Consider the following 15,063-nt stretch of genomic DNA (forward strand, 5'->3'; position numbering starts at 1 on the left):
ACTAGTATATTGTCTACACAATACAGTAATTTTATAATGGTTTTAGTTTTATCTTGATTGCATCTATTTTATGTTTATCCAGAACTAGCTTGCCCAGTGTACATTTTATGGTTTTGACTACTTGTTATTGGAGTTTATTAGGACCTACCATGCAGTTTTAATTATACCTTCAAAGGTTTTGTGTATTTTCCCGTCGTCATGTGATTTTTAAAAATTATTGTATTGTTCCATGCTAGTTTCAAGAATCACCACTCATTTTATTTCCTAAAGAATTATACAAAACATATTTTATCTCATGTGTTTATCTATAAGTGAAAAACAATTTTATTCCAGTTTCCTCTTAGCTTATGCATTTTTAAAAACTACTAGAATTCTGTAAGTTCTTCACTTCTATGTTAACATTTCTTTTGGAATACCAGATCAAAATTATCACATGGATTCTATTTTCTGAAGGAAACAATGGTAGTATTTCCCTTTCTGATTTTCTGAAATATAAAAAGGTTGTCATCATCAAAACACTGATTTTCTCTGACAAGTTGTTTGTTTTCACAGAAAATTGAGCAAGAGGGGAAGGGGGAAGGTTAAATTATAGTTTACATATCCTGGAAAATAATTTGATATTTCTGAGTAATTTATCTGAACAGAATCAATATATTTCAATAAAAGATATATATTTGCTATTTTCACCTGCAAAGTCATGCAATGTCTGCCATAAATAAGAGTGATGCATGTAAACATTATTTTGATTTTAATAAAACTGGAATGCCATCTATTTCAGCTGTAAGAACCTAGAACAAAGATGCAAATGTTACTACATTTTATAAAACCAGCTAAAGAAAGTTCTACTTTTCCATACCTTGCATTGGCAAAGAGTGCATTCTGTGCCATGCTTGATCCAGGATGATCCAGTGAATCGGACTACATTAGTTTCATCCAGACAAGTCTTGGTGATATCATTTTTAATGGTGTCTGCTTGACAAGGATCAATGATACAATGTGGGCAACACTCATTCTCAGGGAGTATGCTGAATTCACAGTCCATCTTAGGACAAGACAAAGGCCAGCAGTCAACCTCTCCCTGCTATTAAAAAAGCAGATCAAAAGTTATGATGTATGTTGTAATAATATGTATATATCTAAGTATGTATGTATGTATTGTATGTACCCTATATATGAATAAAATCATTGTTATTGTTTGCTAATCCATGAAATGTTGAAAGCAATGATGTCATGGGCTATGTGCTAAGAACAGTCACAAGTTATTAATGAGACTTCCAGGAACAATAGGGATTATATATACAACTTTTTCATATTGTGCCAAAAGGCACTTGTTTTGAGCCAATTTTACTTCCACAGAGAATATTGTATATTTGAATTAGATCAGGACATCATAATATTTATATTGAGCTTAGAATCAGGCTTATATCAGGCTTCATGCAATAAACTGGAAATCTATGTTTAGATTTAGAATCTACGTTCAAATCTACTATGTGATACTATTCGGTTGTGATTTTCCATCAGTAACAGTCCTACTGATACCCATAGAACTTATTTTTGACTAAAAATAAATTGTTTAGTATTCTAGCGTATCCTATCCATTGTTCATTTGTGATATTTATGTGTTTGCAAGTGCTGAAACTGAACAATCAATATTAAACAATTAAAGGTCCATTTCAGAAACCATTGCTTTATTGAAATTATTAATGTTTTACTGCTTTACTTATTAAAATCGTAGGCCTCAATTATGCCTAACTTGATCTGAATTGCCCATTGTCTTGGATAACTTTTCTCTGTATGCTGTAAATAAACTTTAAGTCAATTATTTGCAGTATATTTTAGCTATTTTGTTTTTTTTTCTTTCAACCATGATTAATACATTGCTTTGCTGCCAAGATTCATGATATCTATTTGCTACTACGGTGTGTACTTGTCACTTATCTGAAATTTTAGTCAAGATTATTTGATAAATATAAAAGTCAATTATATAAAAATACAACTGAAACTAATGTACTATAAATTAATAAATATATAATTTATATTATATATAAATAATAAATATCACTTTAATTGTGCCAGAGTCCATTTGAGAACAAAAAGTAAATAAATGAATAAATAAATAAAATATTGGGAAGACTTACCAAACATCGGCACTGTTGACAGTTTTGATCCCATATATCCCCACTATTGTATACAATTTCCCCACTTTGATGTAAACATTGACTACTCAGTCTTGGATCACATTCAGGGCAGCAAAATAAATCAACAGTGGGATTTTCACAGTCACAAACCATCCGTCGGCACATTACATAGCCAGTCTGCCATTGTAAGAGATAGTAAAATGTCATGTTACATTATTATGACATGAAAAAATAAAGAAAAAACCATTTTGCAGTAGTTTGCCGCACTAAGCATTAAAGTTAAAGACTTTTAAAAACATATGTAACTTATAAGATTTTTTTTATTTTTTAACAAAAAAGAACAATGCATAACATACATTGACATAACATACATTAACATAGAAACTATGTTCCTACTTTACATCAGCTTTGTTTCCTTATTCCTCTCATGTTTACATCCTTGTTCCCTCTTTCATTTCATTTAATTAAACTCTTTTTTTGTCTCTTATTTCTTTTTATCTTCTATCCTATCTATCCTTCTGACTATTCATTTTCTTTCATATACATGCATATATAAGCTTTTTGCCTTTTTCCATCATCTGATATTTCTCATTTCTAGCCACTTCCCTAAGTTTACGTTTTCTAGCAATTTTCTGTAATCCTTTTTGGTGTGAACCTCCTGTAACCATATCACATCTGTTTCTAGTTTTTTAAATTTGTTGAGGATTTGAGCTCTCTTTCTTGATATTTTTAAATCATTAATATTTACTAAAAACACCTTATTTGCCTCTCTCTTTTTTTATTTGTTCTATCTTTTTTGGGTTTCTTGTCTCTCTTACTCGCCTTCCTCCTTCTCTTTCTCTTTCTATCCACTCTTTTTCTTTTTCTTGTCTCTTTTGAGTTTCTCTTTCTTGTTCTATTTCCACTAGTGTCTCTTTGTCCTGACTCCTGCTCTCAAGTTCCTCCTCACTTTCATGTTCTTCCTTTGCAAAGTGTTGTTCAAAAAACTCCTGCACTTTTCCAATTGTGTCTACCTTATATTTTTTTGCCTGCCATGTTATGAGTATGCCTTCCGGTATTAACTATCTAAACCTGACCTTGTATCTTCTTAATTGTGTTGTGAGAAATTGGTATTGTTGTCTCTGGTCCCTTATTCTACGTGGTATTTGTTTTAATAATATAATTTCTTTACCTTTGTATATTATAGGTTCCTGTCTTGTTTGTTTGTATATTTCATCTTGCGTTGCTCTCTTAATAAACCTTATATGTACCTCTCTCGCCTTTCTATGTTTTATTGAGTATTTTGTGTATACTCGATAAATTTGGTCCAATTCTCTTCTTATTGCTAGTTTGTCTTTTCCTAAGGCTTCTGATAGTATCACTGCCATTTTCTCTCCCAAGTCTTCCTCCTTTTCTTTTGGGATATTTTGGAATCTTAAAAATAATGAAGCTTTTTCTATTTCCAGATATGCAATTGACTCAGTTAACTCCCTATTTAATTGTAGGGCTTTCTGCTCCATCTTTTCTATTTTATTGTCAACTTGCTCTACTTTAGATTCCACTTTTTGAATTCTTTGATCATTTACTAGCATTACTTGTTGAATATCATCAATTTTATCTTCGATGTTTTTAATTTCCTCCTTCATTTCACCAATATCAGTCTTTAATTCTTTGTGTAGCATTTTTGTTTCTTCATGGTTGTTGGCTATTGCTTCTTGAGTTTTATTCATTATTTCCTGTAATGTTTGTAACATTGTTTGCATGCTTTGCATGTTCATTACTGGATCATTTCATTTCATTTCATTTATTAAATTTCTGTACTGCCCTTCTCCTGAAGGACTCAGGGCGGTTTACAGCCAATAAAACATAATTTATAAACAGACTTAAAATACAGTATGAAAAACTAATTCTATTTGGCTAATATCAATTAAAAATTATGCTAAAACAATAATAAAGCCCATTTAAAACAATAGTAACTTAGGCCAACCCTGCACGATGGAATAAAAAAGTCTTGAGCTCGCGACGGAAGGTCCGGAGGTTGGGGAGTAATCGTAACCCCAGAGGAAGCTCATTCCAGAGGGTGGGTGCCCCCACAGAGAAGGCTCTCCCCCTGGGGGTCGCCAGCCGGCATTGTTTGGCTGACGGCACCCTGAGGAGACCCTCTCTGTGGGAGCGCACAGGTCTGTGGGAGGCTATTGGTGGCAGCAGGTGGTCCCGTAAATAACCCGGTCCCGATCCATGGAGCGCTCTACAGATGGTTACCAACACCTTGAATTGCACCCGGAAGACCACCGGTAACCAGTGCAGCCTGCGCAGGAGAGGTCTTATATGGGAGCCACGAGGAGCTCCCTCTCACCCACGCAGCCGCATTCTGGACCAGTTGGAGCCTCCGGGTGCCCTTCAAGGGGAACCCCATGTAGAGAGAGTTACAGTAGTCCAGGCAGGAAGTGACGAGGGCATGAGTGACGGTGCACAAGAAATCCCGGTCTATGAAGGGGCGCAACTGGTGTATCAGATGTACCTTATAAAAAGCTCCCCTGGCGACGGCCATCATATGGTCTTCTAACGACAGCCGAGCATCCAGGAGAACGCCCAAGTTGCGGATCCTCTCCCTAGGGGCCAATGACTCGGCTCCAACAGTCAGCGATGGAACCAGCTGACTGTACCGGGACGCCAGCATCCACAGCCACTCGGTCTTGGAGGGATTGAGTTGGAACCCGTTTCTCCCCATCCAAACACGCACAGCCTCCAAACACTGGGACATCACGTCAACAGCCTCATTGGGGTAGTCCAGGGTGGAAATGTACAGCTGAGTATCATCAGCGTACTGATGATATTGCACCCCAAAACCACGGATGATCTCACCCAGCGGCTTCATATAGATGTTGAAAAGGAGAGGCGAGAGAATCGACCCCTGAGGCACCCCACACGTGAGGTGCCTTGCGGTCGACCTCTGCCCCCCTGCCAACACCGTCTGCGTCCGGTCAGAGAGATAGGAGGAGAACCACCGGAAAATGTGCCCCCCACTCCCAATCCCTCCAGCCATCACAGCAGGATACCATGGTCGATGGTATCAAAAGCTGCTGAGAGGTCTAATAGGACCAGGACAGAGGAACAATCCCTATCCCGAGCCCTCCAGAGATCATCTACCAACGCGACCAAAGCCGTCTCCGTGCTGTACCCAAGTCGGAAACCGGACTGGAACGGGTTTAGATAGACAGTTTCATCCAGGTACCGGGGAAGCTGTCCTGCCACCACACTCTCAACAACCTTCGCCACAAAGCGAAGGTTGGAGACCGGACGATAATTCGATAAAATAGCTGGATCCAGGGAAGGCTTCTTAAGAAGGGGCCTCACCACCGCCTCTTTCAAGGCGGACGGGAAGACACCCTCCCTCATAGAAGCGTTAACAATTCCCTATAGCCAGCCTCGTGTAACCTCCTGTGTGGCCAGTAACAGCCAGGAGGGACACGGGTCCAATAAACATGTGGTCGCCTTCAGCCTCCCTAGTATCCTGTCCATGTCCTTGGGAGCTACAGACTCAAACTCATCCCAGATAACATCCTCAAGACCAGCCTCCGTCATCCCACCTGAATCTATCCCATCAGAGTCCAGCCCATCCCGAATCTGAGCGATTTTATCATGCAGATATTGACCAAAGTCCTCAGCACGTCCCTGCAAGGTGTCCTCCCGCGCCCCCTGATGTAGTAGGGAGCGGGTCACTCTAAACAGAGCGGCTGGGCGGTTATCTGCCGATGCGATAAGAGTGGAAAAATACTCATGTTTTGCCACTCTTATCGCCACTAGATAGGTCTGAATATGAGTCCTAACTAGTGTCCGATCAGATTCAGAACGACTGGCCCTCCAATCACTCTCTAGGTGTCTTTTCTGGCGCTTCATCTCTCTCAGCTCCTCGGAGTACCAAGGAGCTAGTCGAGATCGGCACCGGGTCAGAGGCTGCAAAGGCACGACTCGGTCCAAAGCCCACCCCCCCGACCTTTCCCAGGTGGCGACAAGTTCTTCCACCGAGCCGTGAGCTAGGTCCTCAGGAAGTGGCCCAAGCTCTGTCAGAAACCTCTCCGGGTCCATCAGGCGCCTGGGACAGAACCAACGAGTCAGTTCCGTCTCCCTGCGGTGGGGTTGGTGGTTCTGAAGTCGAGTCGAAGGAGGAAATGATCTGACATGACAAGGGATTAATAACTAGGTCCCCTAATTCTAGATCATTCTGCCACTGTCCCGAGACAAAAATCAGATCCAGGATGTTTCCCTCGTTGTGAGTGGGACCATTAACTAACTGGGTCAGGTCCAAGGCCGTCATGGAAGCCATGAACTCCCGAGCTGCTGCCAATGATTCGCCAACCGACAGCAGATTGAAATCCCCCATAACCATAAGTCTGGGGTATCAACTGCCGTCCCAGCTATCACCTCCAGCAGCTCGGGCAAGGCTGCTGCCACGCAGCAGGGAGCCAGGTACGTGACCAGCAAGCCCACCTGCATCCCCTGACCTCACTTCACAAGGAGAGACTCACATCCGGTTATCTGCGGGACAGTGACCTCCCTCGGTTCCAAACCTTCTTTGATAATAACCGCCACCCCCCACCCCTGCCTTGGGCCCTCAGATCAGATTTATCTTTGCTATGTGCAGTCGTAGGTGAAGCTGTAGTAGGTGAAGAGATTGTCGCTCTTTTTTTACATACTTTAGTTGCCATGTTTATCATTTGGACCAAGTTCTCCCACCTTCTCATATGAGAAGGTATATCTAGGTGTTCTCTTTTTTAGGTATTTTTCACACAGGGTATTCTATATTTAAATACACAAATATATCTTATTTTTACAGTCTTCTCCCACACTTGTAACACTTTCTTATGTATATTATACTTATATCAGGGGTGAAATGCTCCCGGATTGGAGGGGATCGCGCGATCCGGTAGCGATAATGGCTGCTGGTTCGGAGGACCGGTAGCAAAAATCCCTGGCCCCACCCCCTGCCTCTGCTGAGCCGCACCATCTGCAGAGGTTGTTTTTTTTAACTTTTAAAAGCCGGTTTTGCTTCAGCAGAAACAGGCCTTTAAAAGTAAAAAACAGCAGAACCTTACTTGTACTCTTACTTGTAGAAAACATGTTTTCTACAAGTAAAAGTAGAGATTCTAACTCTAAGGCACTTATCTGATTACTGAGGAACGCATGGCTCCCTTTCCAGCTGGAAAGTAGTTTCAGTTTCAGCCCAGACAGAATCAATCTATTCTGCTAATCTATTTCCTTGGTGATCAACTGGCTGGCTTTGCTGATTGAGGAACTCTGGGATTTGAAGTCTAAAATAAAATAAAAAAATAAATAAAATAAAATAAAATAAAATAAAATAAAATAAAATAAAATAAAATAAAATATTTGTGCAGCTTTCTGAGATTTGGTGTGTTTCTGTAGTGTTTCACTCTAACTACACAAACACACAAAATCTCAGAAAGCTGTATGTGGCATATTGTGTGTGTGTGCGTGTGTTAGTTTTGTGTGTGTGTAAAGTGTGAAAGTTGGTTTTTGAGCTTTTTATGGCTGTGTGAAGTGTGAAGTGCAGCTGCTTTTACATTGTGTGTGAGGCAGTTGTGTTGTGTGTGTGTAAAGTGTGAAAGTTGGTTTTTGGTACCTCTTATTGTTTTTCTAAACTTTGTTTATTATTTTTATTATTTATTGTTATTGGCCACGCCCACCAAGCCATCTGACCACCAAGCCACACCCACCAATTAAGCCACGCCCACAGAACCGGTAGGGAAAATTTTTAGATTTCACCCCTGACTTATATATATAATTCTTAATCACTCTATGTAATACATATATTTATACAGTTCTATTTTTTTATACTCCTCTTAATTTCTTAAATTACTTTTAACAATATTTCTTTATTCAACTTTGATATAACTATATAAAGTTGTCAATGTAAATCCAGTATTATTCCAGTTAATCCAATAATCGACTTAATTCAGTTCAATAATTCATTCAGTCCATTCAGTTTATCATCTGTACTCCTTTTTTAATCCAAGGTGTTGCAATATTATACCAATCTTATTTCCAATTTCCTCTTCAAACTCAGTTTTTAATATATCCACAAATCCACCAGACGGCTCCTCTTATTTCTTCTTCTTCTTCTTCTCTTCTTTTTGTTTTTAAGTCCAATCAATCCACTATTCCATTTTACAGAAGTATTTGTCCATCAAAGTTCAAATTTCACAAATCGTTTGTCTTGCCAAATTATATGACATTAGCCAGTACTTTTAGTCTCTATTTTCCGGTTCAAATTTAAATCTTTAGTTCAAATCAGTCCTTATTTATGTTTTCAAATTCTCTTCATTTCCTTTTATTTATCTTTAAGTCTCTCACTCACCAATCATTGCAATTTCTGGATTTCAATCTGGGCTCCAAACTGCTGTGCACTGTTCTCTGTCTCTTTTATCTCTCTGATCTGCAGTTTACTTCATTTTAGCTGCCTTCCCAGACATGCTGTGTCACTCTCTGCCTTTTTTTTTTCTTCCGCGCCTTCTCTTTATCACACGCCTCTAATCTTCTTCTGGGGGTTTTCCTCTGTTGAACGTAGCTGTTGCTTTTCACTCTTTCCTTCCCACTTGTGCAGTATTCATCGTTCCAGGCCGGCCATAAAGACTGACTTCCTCTTCGCCAGTTTAAGAGTGCTGCTCCTGGCTGCTCGGGTGGTTGCTTTCCATCCCCAGTGCCTACGGAGCTTCCTCTTTAGTTTATCGATCCCTCCAAGATCAATAGTGCCCTAAAAGTGGGCTCTTAGCGAAGATTTTTCAGGGTTTAGGGACAGAGATCCGTTCCGTTGCCCTGCTCCACGATGAGATCACTGCCGGAAGTTCAACATATGTAATTTATAATAAGGAAGACCTAAAGACAATATTATTTACAACTGAAAAAAAATAACAGTGATTATCCCCAGGTAATCAGATGGAGCATTACATTAGGTAGACCATTCTATTTATTTATTTATTTATTTTATTTATTTATTTATTTTGTCGTAACAATATATGTAGGTATCATACAAAAAGATTATATAATATATAAACACATATATGAGTAAATATAAGGAGGTATAAGCATAAACAGGCAGAAGAAAAGAAAAACAATAGGACAGGAATGGTAGGCACGTTTGTGCGCTTATGCACGCCCCTTATGGTCCTCTTAGGAATGGGGTGAGGTCAATAGTAGAGAGTTTTTGGTTAAAGCTTTTAGGATTATGGGAAGAGACCACAGAGTCAGGTAAAGTATTCCAAGCACTGATGATTCTGTTACAGAAGTCATATTTTCTGCAATCTAGATTAAAGCGGTTTACATTAAGTTTAAATCTATTAGTTGCTCTGGTATTATTGCAATTAAAGCTGAAGTAGTCTTTAACAGGAAGGACATTACAATAGATGATTCTATGAGTTAAACTTAGGTCTTGTCGAAGGCGACGGAGTTCCAAGTTTTCTAAGCCTAGGATTTCAAGTCTGGTGGGATAAGGTATTTTGTTGTTTTCAGAGGAATGGAGAACTCTTCTTGTAAAATATTTCTGGACACGTTCAATTGTATTGATGTCAGAGATGTGGTGAGGGTTCCAAACAGGCGAGCTGTATTCTAGAATTGGTCTAGCAAATGTTTTATATGCTCTGGTTAGTAGTGTAGTGTTTTTGGAAAAGAAGCTATGCAAGATTAGGTTTACAACTCTTAGAGCTTTTTTTTCTATGTAGTTGCAGTGGGCTTTGGCACTTAGATCATTTGACATGAAAACTCCAAGGTCTTTAACGGGATGGGGGTCATCTGTAAGGTAATGTCCATCTAGTATGTACTTAGTGTTTGGGTTCTTTTTTCCTATATGCAAGACTGAGCATTTGCTGGTTGAGATTTGGAGTTGCCAAGTTTTAGACCAAGCGGTTAGATGATCAAGGTCTTTTTGAATGATAGATGTATTGTCTGTGGTGTTAAATAGTTTGACATCGTCAGCAAAGAGAACACAATTACTTGAGATATGGTCGCAAAGATCATTAATGTATAGTGTAAAGAGTGTTGGTCCAAGGACGCTGTCTTGAGGGACGCCACTCTTGACAGGAACAGGATTTGATAGAGCATTGCCAATTTTGACCACTTGTCTGTTAGACAGAAAAGCAGATATCCATTTATGAAGGGGTCCTGAGATGCCATAGGATTTTAGTTTTAGGAGAAGTTTATCGTGTACTATTGAGTCAAAAGCAATAGATTGCATCTATTGTTTTGCCTTGATCAAGATTTGTAGTCCATATGTTTTTACAGTGGAGAAGGTGTAAGTTACATGATAATTTTTTCCGGAAACCAAATTGTTTATTGGAGAGTAGGTTGTTAGTTTCTAAGTGTGAGGTAATGGATTGGTTGATGATTGATTCCATGACTTTGCAGGTGACGCAGCAAAGGGAGATCGGTCTGTAATTTCCGACTAAGCTGGGGTCTCCTTTTTTGAAGATAGGGATGACTGTGGCTAGTGACCAAAGTTTGGGAAGGGAACTGGTAGTGAAGGCTTTATCAAAGATAATGCTTAGGGGTTCTGCTATATTAATGGAAAGTTTTTTTAAGAAGTATGCACATAGTCCATCGGGTCCAATAGATAGCAATGGTTTTAAGTTATGAAGAGCTTTTCCAACATTATCTTCTGTGAAATCTATATGAGTTAAGTCATCATAATCATTGCTGGTACGTTTGTGGAATGTCGGATGTGTGTTATCGGAGTTAACAAAAACTGAGCCAAATAAAATGTTGAAGAGGTTTGCTTTAACTGTTTTGTCATTGCATTCTTTGTTGTTAGAATCTTTTAGTGGTGGGATGGATCTTGAGTCTTTACGTTTATTGTTAACAAAATTATAAAAGGCACGATTGGAATTTGTGCGCAGAAGGTTCTCTCCTTGCTTGGTATGGTAATTTGTGCATTCAGTTTTTATTTGGTTGCATATATTTCTGTAGCGGTTTTTGAAATTTGCAACATAGCCTTTTTTGTTTCTTTTCCAGAGGGATTTTTTTTTTGATTGAAGCTTTTTTATTGATATGGGTAGTTTGCTTTTCCTGATCATGGTAGTCATTTGTGGTACATATAGTTTAATGACTCTATTGATTTCAAGTAGGAAGACTCTATAGTGGTCTTCAGCGGTTATGCAGGTTGCAAACAGATTTTGCCAGTCCAGAAATGAAATATCGTTGTTTATAAGGTCGTAATTGGCTTTTTTGAAGTTGTAGTTGGGAATACTATTGTTATGATGATTTAAGTATGGACGTATATTGAGACGAAAATCAATCATGCAGTGGTCACTGTTGGAAAAAGGTTCTTTAATTTGTAGTCCGTAAATTGAATTTGGGTTGTTGCAGAAGATGAGATCAAGGCAGTTGTTAAGTCTTGTATTGTTGGTTACAAGTTGTTCGAGACCTAGATTTGTAACAGCGTCGTATAGTGTAGTATGGATTGGGTCAGTTGAACATTCATTAGTTATCCAGTTAATGAGAGGTAGATTTAGGGCATCCAGGAAGATGAGAGGATATGGGCAAGAGTGGTAGCCCATGTTAGCATTGAGGTTAGCATATTTGCATGGGTAATGTCATAGTCAGGGGCTCTGTAGCATAGTAAGAATCGAAGAGTAGTGTTAAGGGCTGGATCGCATACAATAGTTTCAGGAAGAGAAAGTTTATGTGCTACTTGGATATTTTTTAGATTCAGTGACTTTTTGTAAAAGATAGCCACTCCACCACCTCTTCGGTTTTCACGATCTGATCGATAGACTTGATATTCTTTGTTTGAGATAATGGAGTCAGGAAGGGATGAGTTCAGCCATGTTTCACAAACAAAATTGATATCAAATGTGCCACTGTTTAACAAGAGGATAAATTCAGGTAATTTGTTAACAATGCTTCTTGCATTTATCAATTTGCATTTGAGATCTGTAGTGATTGGTGTTGAAGAGGTAAGGGGCGTGCATACCTAGTTTTGGATGTTAGTAGGTTGGGGATTGTGTACAACAGATGGTTGAATAGATGGTTGGCTGGTAGTTTGGCTGGTTGGATGGATGGTTGTTTGGATGGCTGGTTGGGTGGCAGTTTGAATGGCTTTTTGGATGGCTGTTTGGATGGCTGTTTGGATGGTTGGTTGGATGGTTGGTTAAATGGCTGCTTGGATGGCTGCTTGGATGGTTGTTTGAATGGATGGTAGGGTGATGGGTACTTGATTGAATGTTTGATTGAAGAAGATTGAATTCTTCTTCTTCATAATGTCCTAGTTATGCTATAAATTATAATTCTGTTAATGTTAATCAGTGAATATCTCTCATGTAGCACCTCAAACCCCTCCCCCCAAAAAAATCTGTTTTCAGCTCTTTCTTATTTCTCTTCAGCTGTTTCTCACATTCCCAGAGGATCTCCCAACTCACTTGGCAAGAGCAAACGGAGCATCTATCATTTTCCAGCACCCAGATTTGTCCATTGTGTTTGATTATCCCTTCATGGATACAGTCTCCTGTGCAGTTCTTTCCATGAGGGCATCGACAGTCATAGCCTCCATCCAAATTAAAACAAATTGTGTCATTGGCACAGCTGTGCCTCCCAGTTCCACATTCATCAATATCTGTAGAAAGAGGCAGAGGCATCAATCAGTATCTGCAACTGGTCAATAAAAGAAACCTCAGTAATTTTCAGTCAAAAGGCTGAATTCCATACTTTGGAATTTACTAATTAATAATAAATTAATTTACTATTTAAAAAAACTAACTAATTTATAGCAAAAAAACTATTTTATAGTTGATTATAAGAGCAATTAAAATACATGAAAGTAGCACAGTATGTTTCATTTTATCAGAATAAAAATTGTGTGGTAGGAGATTCTATATTTGTTTAGTATTGTGCAGCAGAAGGCAATCAAAGATGATGGTCTTCTATACAATGCAATATCAGTCACATGTTGTTTTACTTAAATATTTCAAAAGGTTCAAAAGCTGACAAATTCAAGTAGGTAAAAAAAGAAAAAGAAAACCAAGAATGTTTTTCCAAACATCTTTTGCAAAGAATTAGCGGCTCTAAACTTTTATATAAATGCTTGTTAGAAATAAGAAAGTGCTATGTATCAATAAAATTCAATGTTCATATTTATTCATTAGAAAGTATCAAAAGTATGTATAATTTACCATTTTGAATGCATTTTACACTTCAAATATATTATCCTACTTTAATTAGAAGCAACAAAATTTCTTGGCAGCAATGAAAATATATCTCTGTAGAAATAGTATACACACACATCATACTGCTTATTTTAGGACAGTGATGATGAACCTTTTTGGCAGCAAGTGCCGAAAAGAGAGCATGCGTGTGTGGCACCAAATGCTAAAAAGGGAACACTTTGCGCACATGCGCATGCTTTGCACATATGCTTCACTCATCTGGGCCAAGATCAGGAATAGGAGTTACCCAGGGGCATGCACACCCTGGAGAATATACTTGCAGTTTCTTCAGGTTTCTCCTTCTTTACTGTGGTTTCTTCTTCTTTAACTGCTGGCAAGTCTTCAGATTATTGCTGCGCATGTGCATGCGCCGATCAGCTGCCAATCACACACTGGAAAATGTACTTCCAGTTTCTGGCACACATGCACACGTCCTCAGGTTACTTTCACACATGTGCACGCACTGATCAGCTGGCCAGCACACATGCTCACGCCAGAAAATGGAAGACTAGCTCTGATGCAAGCACAAAGGCCAGCTGATCGTTGTGCACACATGTGCACCAGAAACCTGGAAGAGGAACAGGTGCCGCCGCACTTGCCAGGCAACATGGCTCCACGTGCCACTTTGAGAATGCATGCCACAAGTTTGCCATCACGGTTTTAGGAAGTTGCAGGAATGTAAAGAACCCCTTTTTAAAAATCATCTATAGTGTTTTAGAAGATTGGGAGTATATCATTTAAAGGCTACAGAATTTTGATAAATCAATGTTTTACTGAGTTCTATTTATCTTGTTTTAAAACTACTGTGAAACATACAAAAGGGTTCACAAAGTTTTAAATACCATTGTACACTTTGTTTTCAAAGATGTGAAGAACCAAACTTTACTCAAACTTTAGCCAATTATTGCTTTATGTGCCATATGTAATTATTTTCACTCCCATGACATTTCAGTCCTGTCAGCTTTGGAAGCCATATTAACCTTGGAAGCTTCCATGCTGCCACCTTCTTGTGCTTGGGAAAGTAGGAGGGGGGATTTGATAGAGTGATTTTAGATAGAAATAATAGCATTCTTCTTTTCAGTCAAGGTCATGGTTCTTCTGCATCCGGAGGAGGAGTGGTTGCAGAGATGTCTCAAGTTGGGACAGATAATGATTGGGCCATTTGATGGGCTGATGGGTGCAGGGGCTAGATATGGGGTTTTGATTTATTGAGGGAAAACCCGGAACCCTCAGATTTGGGTTTTCCCGGATGTGCCAGTACACGTATTCCACTAAATGAAGATTTTGAGATAAAGATTGTCTTGGAGTTTTTAATTGGAGTTGGGTCATTCTGGAATGCTGACATTAACCTGAATCCCTAAACCAAAAGCAGCACCCCAAAAGGGGGCTGCCCAGGGTGCTGAGCCCCAGCACTGATCTAAGCCTTGGGAGGCACAAAGACTCAGTGAAGATGGAGGAGAAAGAAGAGATCACTGAGGGAGCCATGAGGATCAATGCTGAAGGACTCATCGAGACCTGTTATTCCCCTTCTGAAGAGATGTTGTGAGCCCTTGAAGTTGCAGAGGCAACCCAAAAGCTAGGCGCTCAACCCAAGGAGTCAGATTCCTGGAAAAGTTGTCAGTCTGATCCAACTCCCGAAATGGGGGCAGAAGAAAGACCGCCTGAATAGCGAGCCACCTCCAGCCCACTGAAGTCACCCCATGAGCCAGAAAGGAGAGAGGAGGGGACTGAATTGG

The 15,063-nt window shown here is 39.2% G+C and overlaps 1 protein-coding gene across 2 annotated transcripts in view; it reads right to left on the bottom strand.

Annotated features, from left to right (window-relative positions):
• NELL2 (neural EGFL like 2) overlaps window positions 1-15,063 on the bottom strand; it is a 551,557-nt gene that overhangs the window by 12,775 nt on the left and 523,719 nt on the right. For both annotated transcript variants that reach the window (XM_058191222.1, XM_058191220.1), the window contains 3 exons: window positions 12,545-12,738; window positions 2,139-2,315; window positions 857-1,081 (listed from right to left, as the gene is read on the bottom strand). In XM_058191222.1, coding sequence (XP_058047205.1) covers window positions 857-1,081; window positions 2,139-2,315; window positions 12,545-12,738 — 596 coding nt within the window. The remainder of the gene's footprint in view (window positions 1-856; window positions 1,082-2,138; window positions 2,316-12,544; window positions 12,739-15,063) is intronic.

Source organism: Ahaetulla prasina, chromosome 7 (assembly GCF_028640845.1).
Source record: "Ahaetulla prasina isolate Xishuangbanna chromosome 7, ASM2864084v1, whole genome shotgun sequence".
NCBI classification, from domain to species: domain Eukaryota; kingdom Metazoa; phylum Chordata; class Lepidosauria; order Squamata; family Colubridae; genus Ahaetulla; species Ahaetulla prasina.